This window comes from Typopeltis vanoorti, chromosome 17 (genome assembly GCF_054136105.1).
Source record: "Typopeltis vanoorti isolate ZY-2024b chromosome 17, IOZ_Tvanoo_1.0, whole genome shotgun sequence".
NCBI lineage: Eukaryota > Metazoa > Arthropoda > Arachnida > Uropygi > Thelyphonidae > Typopeltis > Typopeltis vanoorti.
The window spans coordinates 72,160,305-72,174,310 of NC_143565.1; the positions used below are offsets into that span (position 1 = coordinate 72,160,305).

A 14,006-nucleotide genomic window follows, 5' to 3' on the forward strand; every position below is an offset into this window, starting at 1 on the left:
GTACTCGAATTTGAATGTTTAAGTCGTTATTACGTAAAATAAAAATAAGATCAATTATTGATCTTATCTCCATTTCGCAGTCAGAACTTTATTTTAGACAAGCAGGATCCCAGGTACTTGAATTTATTCACTTGTTCGATTTTGTTTCCATTTAGAATTAAGTCACTGCTATTGAAGGATTCTTGCTTATTATCATTTGTGTGTGTGTGTGTGTGTGTGTGTGTGTGTGTGTGTGTGTGTGTGTGTGTGTGTGTGTGTGTGTGTGTGTGTGTGTGTGTGTGTGTGTGTGTGTGTGTGTGTGTGTGTGTGTGTGTGTGTGTGTGTGTGTGTGTGTGTGTGTGTGTGTGTGTGTGTGTGTGTTAATTTTAGGCCCATTTCTGTGCTTTCTTTTGTTGATACATTCTAGAGTAGTTGTTGAAGATCTTGAATATTTGTTGTTTTACTGTAATTAAAGCAATATCATCTGCATAGCGTGAGTTATTTATTAATTGGCCGTTTATAATTACTCCTTCCTTTCTTCATTTTAAGGCCTTGAGAAATAAGACTTCTGAGTAGATGGTAAACAGAAGTTGAGATAGCACACATCATTTTCTCACTTTCCTCTTTCAATTTTAATATTGCTTGTCCTGACGTCTATAAGGAGAGATGCAGTCTGCCCAAGTAGAAGTTTTTAATTATTCTTACATCCTTATCATCTTTTAGGCGTAGTTGTTCTAAGATGTTTATGGTTTATTATGCTGGACTTTATCAAAAGCGTTTTCGAAATCAATAAAACAAATATAAATGTCAGTTTGTTGTTTTCTGCATCTTTGATGCTAAGATACTTGAGCAAAATAAGTGCTTCTCTTGTTCTTGCGTAATTTCTGAAACGAAACTGAGTTTCACTAATGCGATCATCACAGTTTTTGGTATATTCTGTTATAAATAATTTTTACGAATATTTTGAGTCTTTTCATTAGACTAAACAATCTAAAATCATCACAAGTTTTTATATTAGGTTTTTAGGCAATGCAATCAAGAATTGAGTTCATCCAGTCAGAGGGTAATTTACTAATGTTGTATATTCATATTCTGTTGAATAATTTTACAATTTTATCAATAGCGCTGTAACTGATTAGTTTAATCATTTCTGATTAAACTAATCAATGTTCATTGGGTTCACACGCTTTAATATTTCTTGATAATTTGATAATCTTTCTATTTCAACTTCAAGATGTATGGGCTTGTGACCATATTCTTTGAATTTGTTAAGTCTTGTCTGTTATCAGAAAACAGTGGCTTAACGTATTCAGTCCAAACTTGTTATTTTTTAGATGTTTCTAAGATTATCTCTTCTTCATTAGTCTTAAGTAGCATAGGATGTCTTTTTTTCATCAATCCTGAGAATTGTTTAAATTTTTTTGTGAAGATTGAAGTCATGCTTTTTTGTAGATATTCAATTTCATCACATTTTTCTTTCATCCAGTTTTCTTTGGCTTCTTTTATTGTAGATTTTATCTTGACCTGTATCTCCTTATATTTTGTAATATCTTTATCTTCACGCAGTCTGCGTTGATCCATACGGGATAACATCTCAGCAATCATCCAATCATACTGCCTGTGTGATGTACTATTTCTGTATTTATTTTTAATAATTCTTCTTTCAGTTCCTTCCATAATTCCTTCACTTGTAGTTCGTCATCATTAGAGGTCCAAATAATTTTTCTATTAAGTTCTAATTTAACTTCTTTTTCAATTTTCGTGTTTTTAAGTTTAGTTTTTTCATCTGTTTTGTTGTTTGGATTTTCTCTAGTCTTGATTTGAGTTCTGTTACTAGTGGATTATGGTCTGAATCAATGTCAGCACTAGGGTAGGTCTTTATACTACTTACACTACTTCTAAAACGTCTATTGATTAATATGTAATAAATTTGGTTGTCTGACCATACTATTATCTTGTGGAGATTTCCATCTGTAGTCTTCTGTTTGGAAGCTCAAACCACGTATTTTCCTAATGTGACTCCAGATTTGCGTTATAATCTCCTATGGTGATGTTGATGTCATGTTTCTTTGTCATTCTGAGAAGTTCTTTCAGTTGAGATTAGAAAAGGTAAATTTCTGCATCATCCCTGTCTGCAGTCGATGCATATACCTGTAGGCATTGATATTGATTGCTTGGCCCTTGAGTTGTAGGAGCATTAATCTATCGGAGAATGGAATAAAATTGAGTAAACCTTTGGATGTTTCTTTACTTATTAATATTCCTACTTCACGTCAGTGAGTATTATTACTGCTTCCAGAGAAATATAGGGTCATATCGTTGGAGCAGCATTTACCAGAGCCTGGCCATCTTGTTTCACTCAGGCCTAAGATTTGTATTATAAAGTTATACATTGTGCATCACCAGGCTATTGTGTTTCTTTAAGTTTAAACGTTACAGTGGCTGTACTAATTCAGAAGGCCTGCTCAGAGGGTCGAATTCCAGATAAATGGAATTCCTAGTACTGATGTATAAAAGGGGAAATAAAGCCGAATGTGAGAATTGCAGAAGTATTTCTCAACTGAATTCCTGGTAAGAATAATGCAGGTATACTTGAGAAACGGCTAAGAAAAATTGTGGAAAGGAAGCTTGGTGAAGAACAAGATGGATTTAGGCCAAATACAGGTTATCAGGATCAGATTTTCATTTTAAGAGAAATAGTTGAGTAATCATGGGAATATAAAAAGGATCTGTATTTGAGTTTCGTAGATCGGGAAAACTAAAGCTGTTCAAAATGCTACAGTTGTATGGTGTAAAGAGGACATTGCATCGAGCAATACTTAGTCTATATTTGAGTTATAAGTCAGCAGTTAGAACTGAAGGAGGTACTAGAAGAATGTACTGGTTTGCTGCTAAATCAGGTGCGACAAGGATGCACGTCATCATCACTGTTATTCATCATCTATATGGATCACATTATGAAGAAAAGCAGTATTAAACTGATATCGAAATTGGAGATGTTAATATCAGCTCTTTACTTTATGTAGATTATGTTATACTTCTGAATAAATCCAGTACAAGTCTGCAAGATAATGACATTTTATATATAGTACATAAAATAGTACATTTTATAGATATAAAATGTACTATTTGTATGTAACTCCCCCCAATTAATAGTTTAATTTACCCTTTCGGTATATATAACTTTCCTCTTGGAACTAGTAACTAGTATTCGGAAGTGTTTTAGAGGAACTGTCTTCCTCTAAATCACACACACACACACACACACACACACACACACACACACACACACACACACACACACACACACACACACACACACACACACACACACACACACACACACACACACACACACACACACACAGCTGTACTAATAAAATAAGTGTGGGTGTTTATATTTTAAATATTCGCAATGCTAGTTTATCAAGCTCCCTCTCGCTAGAGTTCTTATTTGATAAGAGCAAACGTTAAACCCGTTCGTCACATTAATTTATATTCCATGTACAAAATCGCAGTACTCGTTCATATATTACTGTACATGACCGTCGGCTGTCTCTTGGTTTAAGTGTACCTTCGGTTGTTAGCCTTGTGTAAAGGAAATCATTCTGTCAGCAGACTATAAAGCTTAAGGCCTGTGTCCACGCCAGTTATTGATGACTAATACGCTACCTACCGTTCCTTCGTGCATACAACGAATATACTTTTGCTATTAAGTTACGAATTACACAGTAGGGTTTTTCCGTTTATTCCAACACACACACACACACATACACACACACAAGCTTCTATCTTGTGTATTATCAGTTGTAGAAGGTGAAGTGGGATTGTTATTAACGCAACTATACAAGGTATGTAATCCTCATCTGGACTTGGAGATGTTTTTCCAGTTTCTTGCATCGGAACCCATTTCGTTGCAGTTGTTGAAACCCATACGAACTGGTTTGGTTGGACTAGCGCCTAGAAACAGGGTCATGAAGTCTCTACGTGGATGTCTACGGAATGCTATGTGCATTTTAGTCACTTCATTGGTGTTCTAGTTGACCTTGCCAATGACGTGAAGGTCGACTTGACGGAGCACATGATACACTTAAACAAGGTTGAGTCCTTCTCAATCATATGACGTCATCGTAATTGAAGTGTACACACATCAGCGGGAGCGAAGGTGTTGGCAGAGGTCTGCTAGGGTACATTGTGAGGGTCATGAAGGACTACGGATGCGATGTGCCATTTGATTTATACTTTAAAAATGTTGAAAATAAATAAAAGTAACAAAGAAATTTTCAGTGACCTGCATACTTTCGAATTCCGAGTCAAAAGAGTCAAAATTGAATTATTTATCATGTGATGTTGGTTTTCTAGTCGAATTCTGTAAATCAAAGCTGACTACACATTATAAGAACTGTGATTTTTCCAAATGAGAAACAATAACTTTTATAACTTATCCTGGTTTCCGAGAATTATTCTACTTGCTTGATTTGTGTTACAATCCAAGATCATCTGGGAGTGTAACACAATTATCGATTGATAAAAAGAAATTTTTTACATTCAAGGCTTGTTGACATCTGACAGGATACTTTCCTCTTATTGCAGTGGACTGGCGAGTTATTATGCGTTAACATGCTCTATATGGAACATATTCCAAAACTCGGAACCTTTCATGTTAACTGTATTTTTATAATTAATCTAATTGACGTTTTCAATGTTCATTTGTAACACTGCCACTGCCAATTTTACATTAACTTTTTTTTTCATTAGTTTACTACCTAGATGAATATTAAAAATAAAAATAAATCAAGAACCAACGTGAGAATATCTTCATCTTTAGTATTGCTGACAATAAAATAAATAGGGGATCGAAGATGCCTAAGTGGTGACTCCGAAAACTAAAAATGAACTAGACGATGACAGATGTCGATGCAAACGCGGTTTCTACTTGTATAAGACTTAGAAGTAATAAATAAGTCATCTAATTACCTTATGAGCCATATCAAAGCAAATTTGATGTCAAGGGTGGTGCGATAGTTGTCAGATGGCCATGAAATCTAATATGTAATTTGGATAATGCTTTCTCCTATCGGCTATATAATTTTTTCAATTTCCATGCAACCAACATAGTTTGAAGACTGCAGATTAGTCTTCTGCAAATGCTGTGTCAAAATCATATTCATTGTCTTTATGTACGAAATCTGATGTTAGTTTTCCATGGTGCATATACGAGGGGGGGGGTGACTAAAAAGTTCTGATAAACACCTGGAACAAAAATGATATTAAAGCAACATATATCACAACAAGAAAGAATATATCTTAAAATCCTTTAATCCCCATGTTTCATCAAATTGTAATAATTTGTTCTTTTTCTTTAGGATATATAGAAGGCATGTCAAACACATCAATTTCTTCCTTGTGATTATCACAACTTTTCATTACACCTTGTGTAATGAAATTAATGGAGTTAAAGAATTAAATACATTATAATTTAAGCAGATAATTATCTCTGAATAATTATTATTTGAAGATTATTATTATTATTTATTTTATTATTAAATATTTTATTAAAAGCAATTTAAATTATATTTTAATAATTTAAAATTAAAATTGTTTCAACACCTTTTTTATTATTATATAATATCTTTAAATAAAGGACTGAAAATCTCAAAGAATATGAGAATAAGATTCAATCCAATACCTTTGGAGGGTAATGGATAGCAATGGTGTAGCCAGTGAAGTTCCAACTGAGGCTCGGCTATTGCTGTTACCCTCCTACCATGATCAGAGCTTTAATAGCTCAATAACCTTATCCCGACACTGTTCTCTACAGATAACGGGGAATATAGCTCAATAACCTTATCCTGACACTGTTCTCTACAGATAACGGGGAATATGAAAAGCATTCTTGCTTCGCCCCTTTAAGCCAGTCCTTATAAGGATAAGGTCAAGGGATATAATTTGTTGAAAGCAAAAATATAAATATATAAGTAGGCAACGAAAGAGGTTTCTGAACGATGCATCCTAATGTTATAAGTTTTTCAAAACTGTTAGAAGTGACAGTCAAGAAGGAATGTGTAAATAATTGTGATAATTTATAGTGTGATATCTTTTAAGTTGAAATCCATTAAAAATTTAATATGCTACATTCAAAATTTATCACATACAGCTGAATAGGTGTTTAGGAATTATATTTGTGTTACAGGAAGTACGCTAGTGTTAAAATATTGGTACATTTTTTGTGAATTTTCAGTTATGAGGAATAAATATAACATTTTAAAATTTAAGGGATATGCAACGATTGAGTTTCTGGCATATCTATTTAGCCTCCTAAGGAATCCCAAGCCTTCCTTCGTTTTAGAAAAAGAAAACGAAACACAGGATGTAAAAAATGTTCGCCTTAGTATCCCATTAAACATTCTAACATATCTAGAGAAACTAAAGTTAGAATGTTTTATAGAATAAACCGGTTTCGCCGGTGATCAGTTAATAAATTAGCCTTCTCGTTTAGGTTACTAGAAACATCATTGTAAACCACGATGTTTTTTTGTTTTTTTTTGGTATAAATTCACAAGTAAGAATAGTATTATTTAAGAATGTGATAAATCACAACCCTGCTTGACTCGATCCTCGTTTGCAAAAAGTATTTCTAATAATACTAGATATCTTAACAGTTTTGGTTACAGAATACACGGAAAACTAGCATCTAATAACCTCACTGTTTCATTTCTCAATTAACCATCTACTTCTTTGGTATCATTCAAGGCCACCCCAAATATTATCAACGCTGATAGTCCTGTTACTAGTACAGTTTATTCAACGTGGTCTTTTGAGCCACAGAACCTTATCTTAATTTAATAGATTATTAAACAAGAAAAAATCTTATAAACTGAAACGAAAATCAAAACTAAAATTAGCTATCGGAATTTTCGGAAATAATACACATACAGTAATATTGAATATTTTGAATTAGTATAGCATCCCTTAATATTTACGTGAATAACTTGCATCTACCTGTTTGTCTTTTCCCCTTTGTTTTAGGATTGTCCCAAAATTTGGAGAAAGACAAGCAGTTATTCTTATTTAAAGGACTCTGAAGATATTAAAATTTAAAATAATATATTACATCTTTTACTTTGATATATTTTTCGTTTCTGTTGATTAATAGTAATGTGATAAAATGATGATATCCTTCTTCTCGGGTAGGGGAAGAAATCGTTTTGACAGAGGTATTTATAGAAATAATGGAAATAATGTAAAAGCTGGCTACTATGTCTCCCTTCCTATGATATATTTTCTTCTGTGAATACACGGCTGATTCCTAGTTGCCTTGATTTTACTTTAAGGGAAATTACGATCTATTCCCTACTTTGCTGGATATTATGATAAAAAGGGAATGTTCAAGTTCCTTCCCTTCTCTGTATACAGAAAAATAAGTCAAATAATAGCATCTGGAATTTGTAATACTGAATACAGAAGTATCGTCCCTGAAAAAATGTTTGTACCTCTCCCAAGAACAACAAGCAAACAGAATATATCCTGTGGGACATAAAAACTTAAAATTTTCCGGATAAACAGTTAACCCATTTTTAAAACTTCAAGGAAAATCGTTTCGAGCACCTCATTGTCTGAATTAAAGGATCACTACGATCTTGTGATCAACGTTGTATTGGTAGAATCTCACGTAAATTCCACATTCGTTACTTTGGTTGAAAGGAATATGGAACAGATTTGATGAGTATAAACACTGCACTTCAATACATCAGATTCTCTTTAATAAAGCCATTTCTTTATTGTTATTACCATCGATTTGATTAACAAAAAAAGACTAGAATTACAAGTCTAAACTTTGGTTCTGCAACTTAGCTAAGTTGCAGAATCTACAATGAATTTAACTTCCAAAACGTCGTTTCTCCAAGGTTTTTAGCATTTTCCCTTTTTTTTTATCTGCTTAGAGTACTATTACTGGAGCCTTTAGTTTATTTCTGAAGATGCTAAATATAATTCCAGCGAAACGTTTACATTAAAATATTTCGTCTTCAAGAAATAAAGTTATTTCCTAAGCCTTTGAAAGATCATGAGTAAATCTTTTTCACAAGGCCGGCCATATAATAAAACTAGAAATTAAAACCACAGAAATGAAGGCTTAATTTTAAAAAAAAATGAAATATGCTGCTGACGGGTATTGTATTGGCTGTTATAGTACGATCGTGTGAGTGGTATTTGTGAAATACCCAGCTGGTTTTGCAACTACAATTTAAGAAATATAAACATTGCGATAAAATAAAGTATACAGTGACAGTAAAACGTAAAAAAATGGGCTTCTGTAAAACATAAAGATTTTTTTAAAAATCTACACAGGAGATAATAATCATTATTTTTCTAGCTCATAAGATGTATAGTGAAACAAAATGAATACTTCATAACAAGTTTACTTTCATCAACTATTTTTCAGACCTCTAATTTGTTCGTCTTATATTCGTCTAATACTGTTTTGCAAATCTTTCATCTCCCATTCATTTAAATGTCCACATCATACTATCATAACTTTGCTTTGACATTTATGAATATTAATAATGTCATTTTGTTTCCTGATACTTTCATCTTTGATATGTTTCTGACACCGATGCTATCTGTTCACTAATTTTCTTGACAGGTGTCATATCAATAATCACCTGTCTAATTATTTATTAATTATTTACAGCCTAACATTAAGTCATAATAGAGTCATTTATTCAACTTAAGCAAATGTGTTATGGTTTCTGATCACAGTCGATCATATCCTTTCATATTTAATATCTTCTTCAAAATAGGGCTAAAATAGCTAAAATGTGAAATTTGTTTTGTAGGTTCACTGTGGCTAAACATTCATGAAGACTTCCATTTAATTTAAGATGATGATATCCCCTGCAGAGAGTAAGGAAGGAAGTGCACTAACAGCTATTTGGATATTATTTTCCTTAGCGATATGGTTCGTGTAAATTATAAATAACAGTGAGACATTCCTTTCTTGCACAATATTTAACATCAAATCATCATCAATTCTAAATGCCAGTTTACAACGTAAGTAACAGTTATGGTACCATATCATGAGATATGGTACCCTTTTCACCATATCGATTTAACGTTTTAAACAACTTTACCACTGGCAACTTAACATACACGTTTCAAAATTAACAAATCTGAAAGAGAAGTTTTTATTTATATTTCCATGGTTTCTTGACTGTTTGTGGTGAGCTGAAAATCTACTCTTGATAACTACTATTTTTAATCAGAAATGTTAAATAATAGTTATAGATTTCGTACATAATACTTATTGGGCTAAGGGTTAGATAACCCTGTTCAAGAATCAAATATGGACTCTTTCAAGCCATTCAAAGGCCTCCAATTAGCAGAGTGGAGATCTCACACTGTGCAATAAAATTAGCAAAACATATGAACAAATATCCGTGTGAGTGTTTTTATTTTTCTTTTTTTAATAAGGGAATTTGAGGGCATTTATATTTCTGATTTTTTTTTTTTTTTTTGGATCGAAGTCTCTATGTTACTCCATAGAGATAGACTCAACACTCATATAACTCCTATCCTAAACGGCACATAATTTCCGCATGTATCGCTCGTAACTAAAATTCTCAGAAAAAATGGGACAGCTAATAATCGAAAAATGGTAAAAAAGAAAATGATTCTCTCTCTCTCTCTCTCGGCATTCTTCAGCAAAAGTTTCGTATCTGAAATGCGATTTTAGATAAGATTTTTCGACATAGAAAGTATGCTGATTTTTTTTAAATTTAAATTTCAAAATTGTTGTTCATTTGTTTGCATTTACTTCGCATTATCGAAGATCTGGCAATAGATTAATCACCATTTGGCGATTTCTAATTACAACAAATAGCAGGTAACGTCTGGACCAGTTGCCAACAGGAAGATCATTTAATACACACGTAAAATAACTGAAAATATGCGCAGATTTCATAATAATTATATCAGTTAAATCACATGGTAAAAACAAACGTCGCGCGATTCTTTGGGAATATTAATTTTGCAGTTTTAGGAGAAAGTGCTTGCGAAATATGATTAAACAAAATATTCTACTGGTACTTTAATATTGGCTGCGTCACTAGGGGATGATATTTTGTAGTCGGTGTTGATTCTTTGTTAATCAATGCACGGACTTCGGAAACATAGCATTTTTTAAATTACTGTTGCTTGAGAGCTGATTGTGAAAGAAATCGATGTGAAATGAATACAAAGCAGAAGGCAATTCTAAAATGAAGGAAACAGGAAATAGAGAATCGCGCTAAACAAGACACACTAAACGAAATACCAAGAGCGAGCTGTCATCTACTTTTAAGTTTCGTTTATTTTTCTACGTAGGTGAAATCTTTTCACACAATAATGTTCACTCACAAAAGCATGTTGATAACCAAAATCAATTGTCTTTGACAGGCTGCTGTCATAACTGAAAGAATTGGAAGCTGATGGTTGGTCAAGTTAATGCTGATATAGCCTGTTATTAACATGTTTGATTCAACCTAATACTGTAACATATGGAAGAATTACGTAAGCGAAAAGCAAATACAATTACATTTGCTACAGTTGTAATTCACATCCGAAAACTGGATAAGTTTTCGGATGTGAATCCAGTACCAGTTAAAATATTTTCTTCATTTTTATTAGTTGTTTTAATTAATAGTGACAATAGTGTTTTGTTACTGAGAGAAGTACATTTGTTTCAAATAGATATTATTGTTATTGTTCCAATGAAATATTATTATTTAAATTACTGTAACATGTGCTATATAATACCAGTAAAAGAGCTGCAGATATGGTTGCATTGCGAGGTATATTAATGTATGACCTTTTGTAGCATAAATCTTGAAACCCTGCACACTTGTGTGCATAATTGACACACACACACACACACACACACACACACACATAGATTGCAATGTTATTCAGATTAAGTCAGAGAGAATTCCGCACGGCGCATAAGAAATTTCATAGAAGGAAACAAAACGGATACCAATTGACACAAAATCATATTTATAATCATAACCATCAAAGTGATTTTTTTTTCAGATTAAATATTAATATGCTTGAAGATTCATAAGAGAAGTGATATAATCTGATCCTTCTTTCGATTTAAAAAAAAATGAGATCCGAAGGACTCCTTATAATTTTACACTGGTTAGTTTAAGAAGTTCATAAATTACAAATTTCCCAATTTTAGAGCCGCTCTTCACAAATTATTTTTTTATCTCAAGTTACATAACAAGCTAACACAAATTATGTCATATTAATATATTTTCTAAAATAAAGCATATTTAAAGATTTTTTTTTGCTAACATTACTATTGCGATTGTTTAATGATATTGTATGTTTTAAATATTTTCGAAAACTTTAATAATTCTTTATTTTGATTGAATTAGCTAATTACACCTTATTTGCTTCATCATAAAATTTAAATATAATAATGTAGTGAATAACGTGCATTGGAGCCCCGATCCTGTTCAACATCTATATGGCAGACATCCCTCAAAATCCTCTCACATCCACCATCGCCCTTTATGCTGATGACACGGCTATTCTAGCCAGATCTCGTCAACCACTTCTCGTCACCAAAAAACTACAAGACACCATCCTGAATCTAGAAAAATGGTTTAAAGACTGGCGACTACAATTAAACCCCCAGAAAAGTACAACGATACTCTTCACAAGAAGACGAGCATCCCCCAAAGGAGACATCACCCTGTTCAACTCTAAAATTCCCTGGAAAACTGAAGCAAAATACCTAGGAATACTTCTCGATAAGCGATTATGCTTCAACAGCCACATCAAGAGCATATGCACCAAAGCTTCAAAAGTTATCGCCCAGCTATACCCCTTGATCAACAGACACAACAAACTAAGCTCAACAAATAAAATACTACTGTACAAGACAGTGATCCGTCCCACAGTCATATACGCCTCTCCAGCTTGGAGCCATACCTCCAAGACAAACATCCTCAAGCTACAAAGACTACAGAACAAATGCCTGCGAATGATTCTGGACGCCCAGGGGTTCATCAGGAACGCCCAGATCCACCGGGACATAAATATCCCCTACATCTCTCCACTACTACGCTCCCTAGCAGAAAAATTCTTTATGAAGACATCTCTTCATCCAAACCAACTGATACAACAAGCCGGAAACTATGACGGTAATGACCACTGGAAACATAAAAGACCGAAAGCCATCCTAACACCCAACGACGAATAACCACTTCTGCCCACTCAGGGCGAGCTAAAATAGCTCACAAATCTCTCCCATCGCTGCTCCCGAAACAGACAACAGGGAATATGAAAAGCGTCAAGCTTCACCCTCTGCGCCATAAATGTCCTGCGTCCTGCGTGCATTGGAGAGGATACTGATTACGAGGAAGATTTTAGTCCTTTTTAGGACTTCCAGGGTAACAAATGGCAATGCTATAGCCAATGAAGTTTTAACTGAGGCTGGACTATTGCCGTTACCCATCCATGACTAGAGCTTTTTAACTCAATAACACCCCATCCACACAGATTTCCTTCATTCAGATGACGGGATAAAGAGTCAAGGACTCAGTCCATCGCCCAGTTCTTTTAAGGACTTTAAGATGCATTGGAGAGGTGCGGATGAAACCCTGAGATGGTAATGGATTGCAATGCTGTAGCCAATAACGTTCTAACTGAGGTTCGGCTATTGCTGTTACCCTCCTGCCATGATCTGGGCTTTAATAGCTCAATAACACCGTATCCCTACACTGTCCTTTACAGATAATGGGGAAGATGAAAAGCATTTTTGCTTCGCCCCTTTAAGCCAGTCCTTATAAGGAAGGATGCATTGGAGATATTTGGTGTATCATACACTGATGGAGATCTTTTAAGAAAACATATAGAGTATTTCATTCGTATTCACAATTTAGGAGTTTCAGCGCGCATTGCTTTAGTACACATCTGCTAATATCAAGCATTTAATTAAAATGTTAGATTTTTATAAAGCTTAGACTTGAAAAATAAACTCCAGTCAGTGCTCTTTAGTCAGAATCGATCTGAATTAATGAACAATAAGGCAGTTTTCTTCTGATAATGTACATTTATTTAAAATTAATTTTACTTTTGACATAAATGACTGAAATCGCGTATGCAATTGTTTCTTGCAAATATAGAAATTAAATATTTGGACTTCTGATATGTTAAGAGTTCTTAGCTAGAAATAGGATGCTTAACGAAATGTAATTATTTTGTTTCTCTGTCGTTTTGCTTTGGTAAACAGAAAATTTATTAAAATATAAAACAAAAATAAACAATTCATTTCATAAGCAAATACGAAATAATTAAGTTACCTACCTGAAAAGTGAAACGAGTCGAAGACAACGATGCATGCGCTGGCGGACCTGAAATATACGGCTCCGTAACCGAACACGCCCGAGACGAGAGAGTTCCATTGGAAGTGCTCCAAACGCTAGTAGCACCGCCGTGGGCAGGAGCGGACACTGGCGGGGCGGCTGTTCCACCGGCGCCGTGACCGGAGCTGTTGACGTACTGGTGGAGAGCCATCACCGGACGGGATGTAGGAATGTACATCGGGCTAGGATGAAGGTACGGGGACGTGCCGCTTTCTTGGTACGTTGGGGCGGGTAAGTGCACTGAGGACAAATTTTGGAACATTTCAGCCTGTAATGTCAAGTTACAGAAGACATCAAACTCCTCTCCTTCCCTTTTGGGTCTTCAGTTCGAGTAGTAAGACATCTGTATCGGAAACTATACAGCGGTTCAGCACTTTCGCGGAATAACCGAAAAGTTCAGATTGTAGTGGACTCGATCACTTTTCGGAGAAGACTTTCTCCTATTTAGAAGTTTAATCTTGAACATGATACATTATAGAACGATGCTAACGAATCTAGTCGAATACTGCATTAAAAATAATATATTAAGGCTCGTTGAACAAAAAAGAAGAATATATACAAGCTTGTTTGTGGCTGCAGGTACTTCCCTATTTTTGTATGGCTGGATGCATTTCC

At 34.1% G+C, this 14,006-nt stretch overlaps 1 protein-coding gene across 1 annotated transcript in view; it reads right to left on the reverse strand.

Annotated features, from left to right (window-relative positions):
* LOC150097485 (transcription factor GATA-6-like) overlaps positions 1-13,569 on the reverse strand; it is a 77,616-nt gene extending 64,047 nt beyond the window's left edge. The window contains exon 1 of the mRNA XM_090406936.1: positions 13,333-13,569. Coding sequence (XP_090263062.1) covers positions 13,333-13,569 — 237 coding nt within the window. The remainder of the gene's footprint in view (positions 1-13,332) is intronic.
* Between the last annotated feature and the right edge of the window lie 437 nt (positions 13,570-14,006).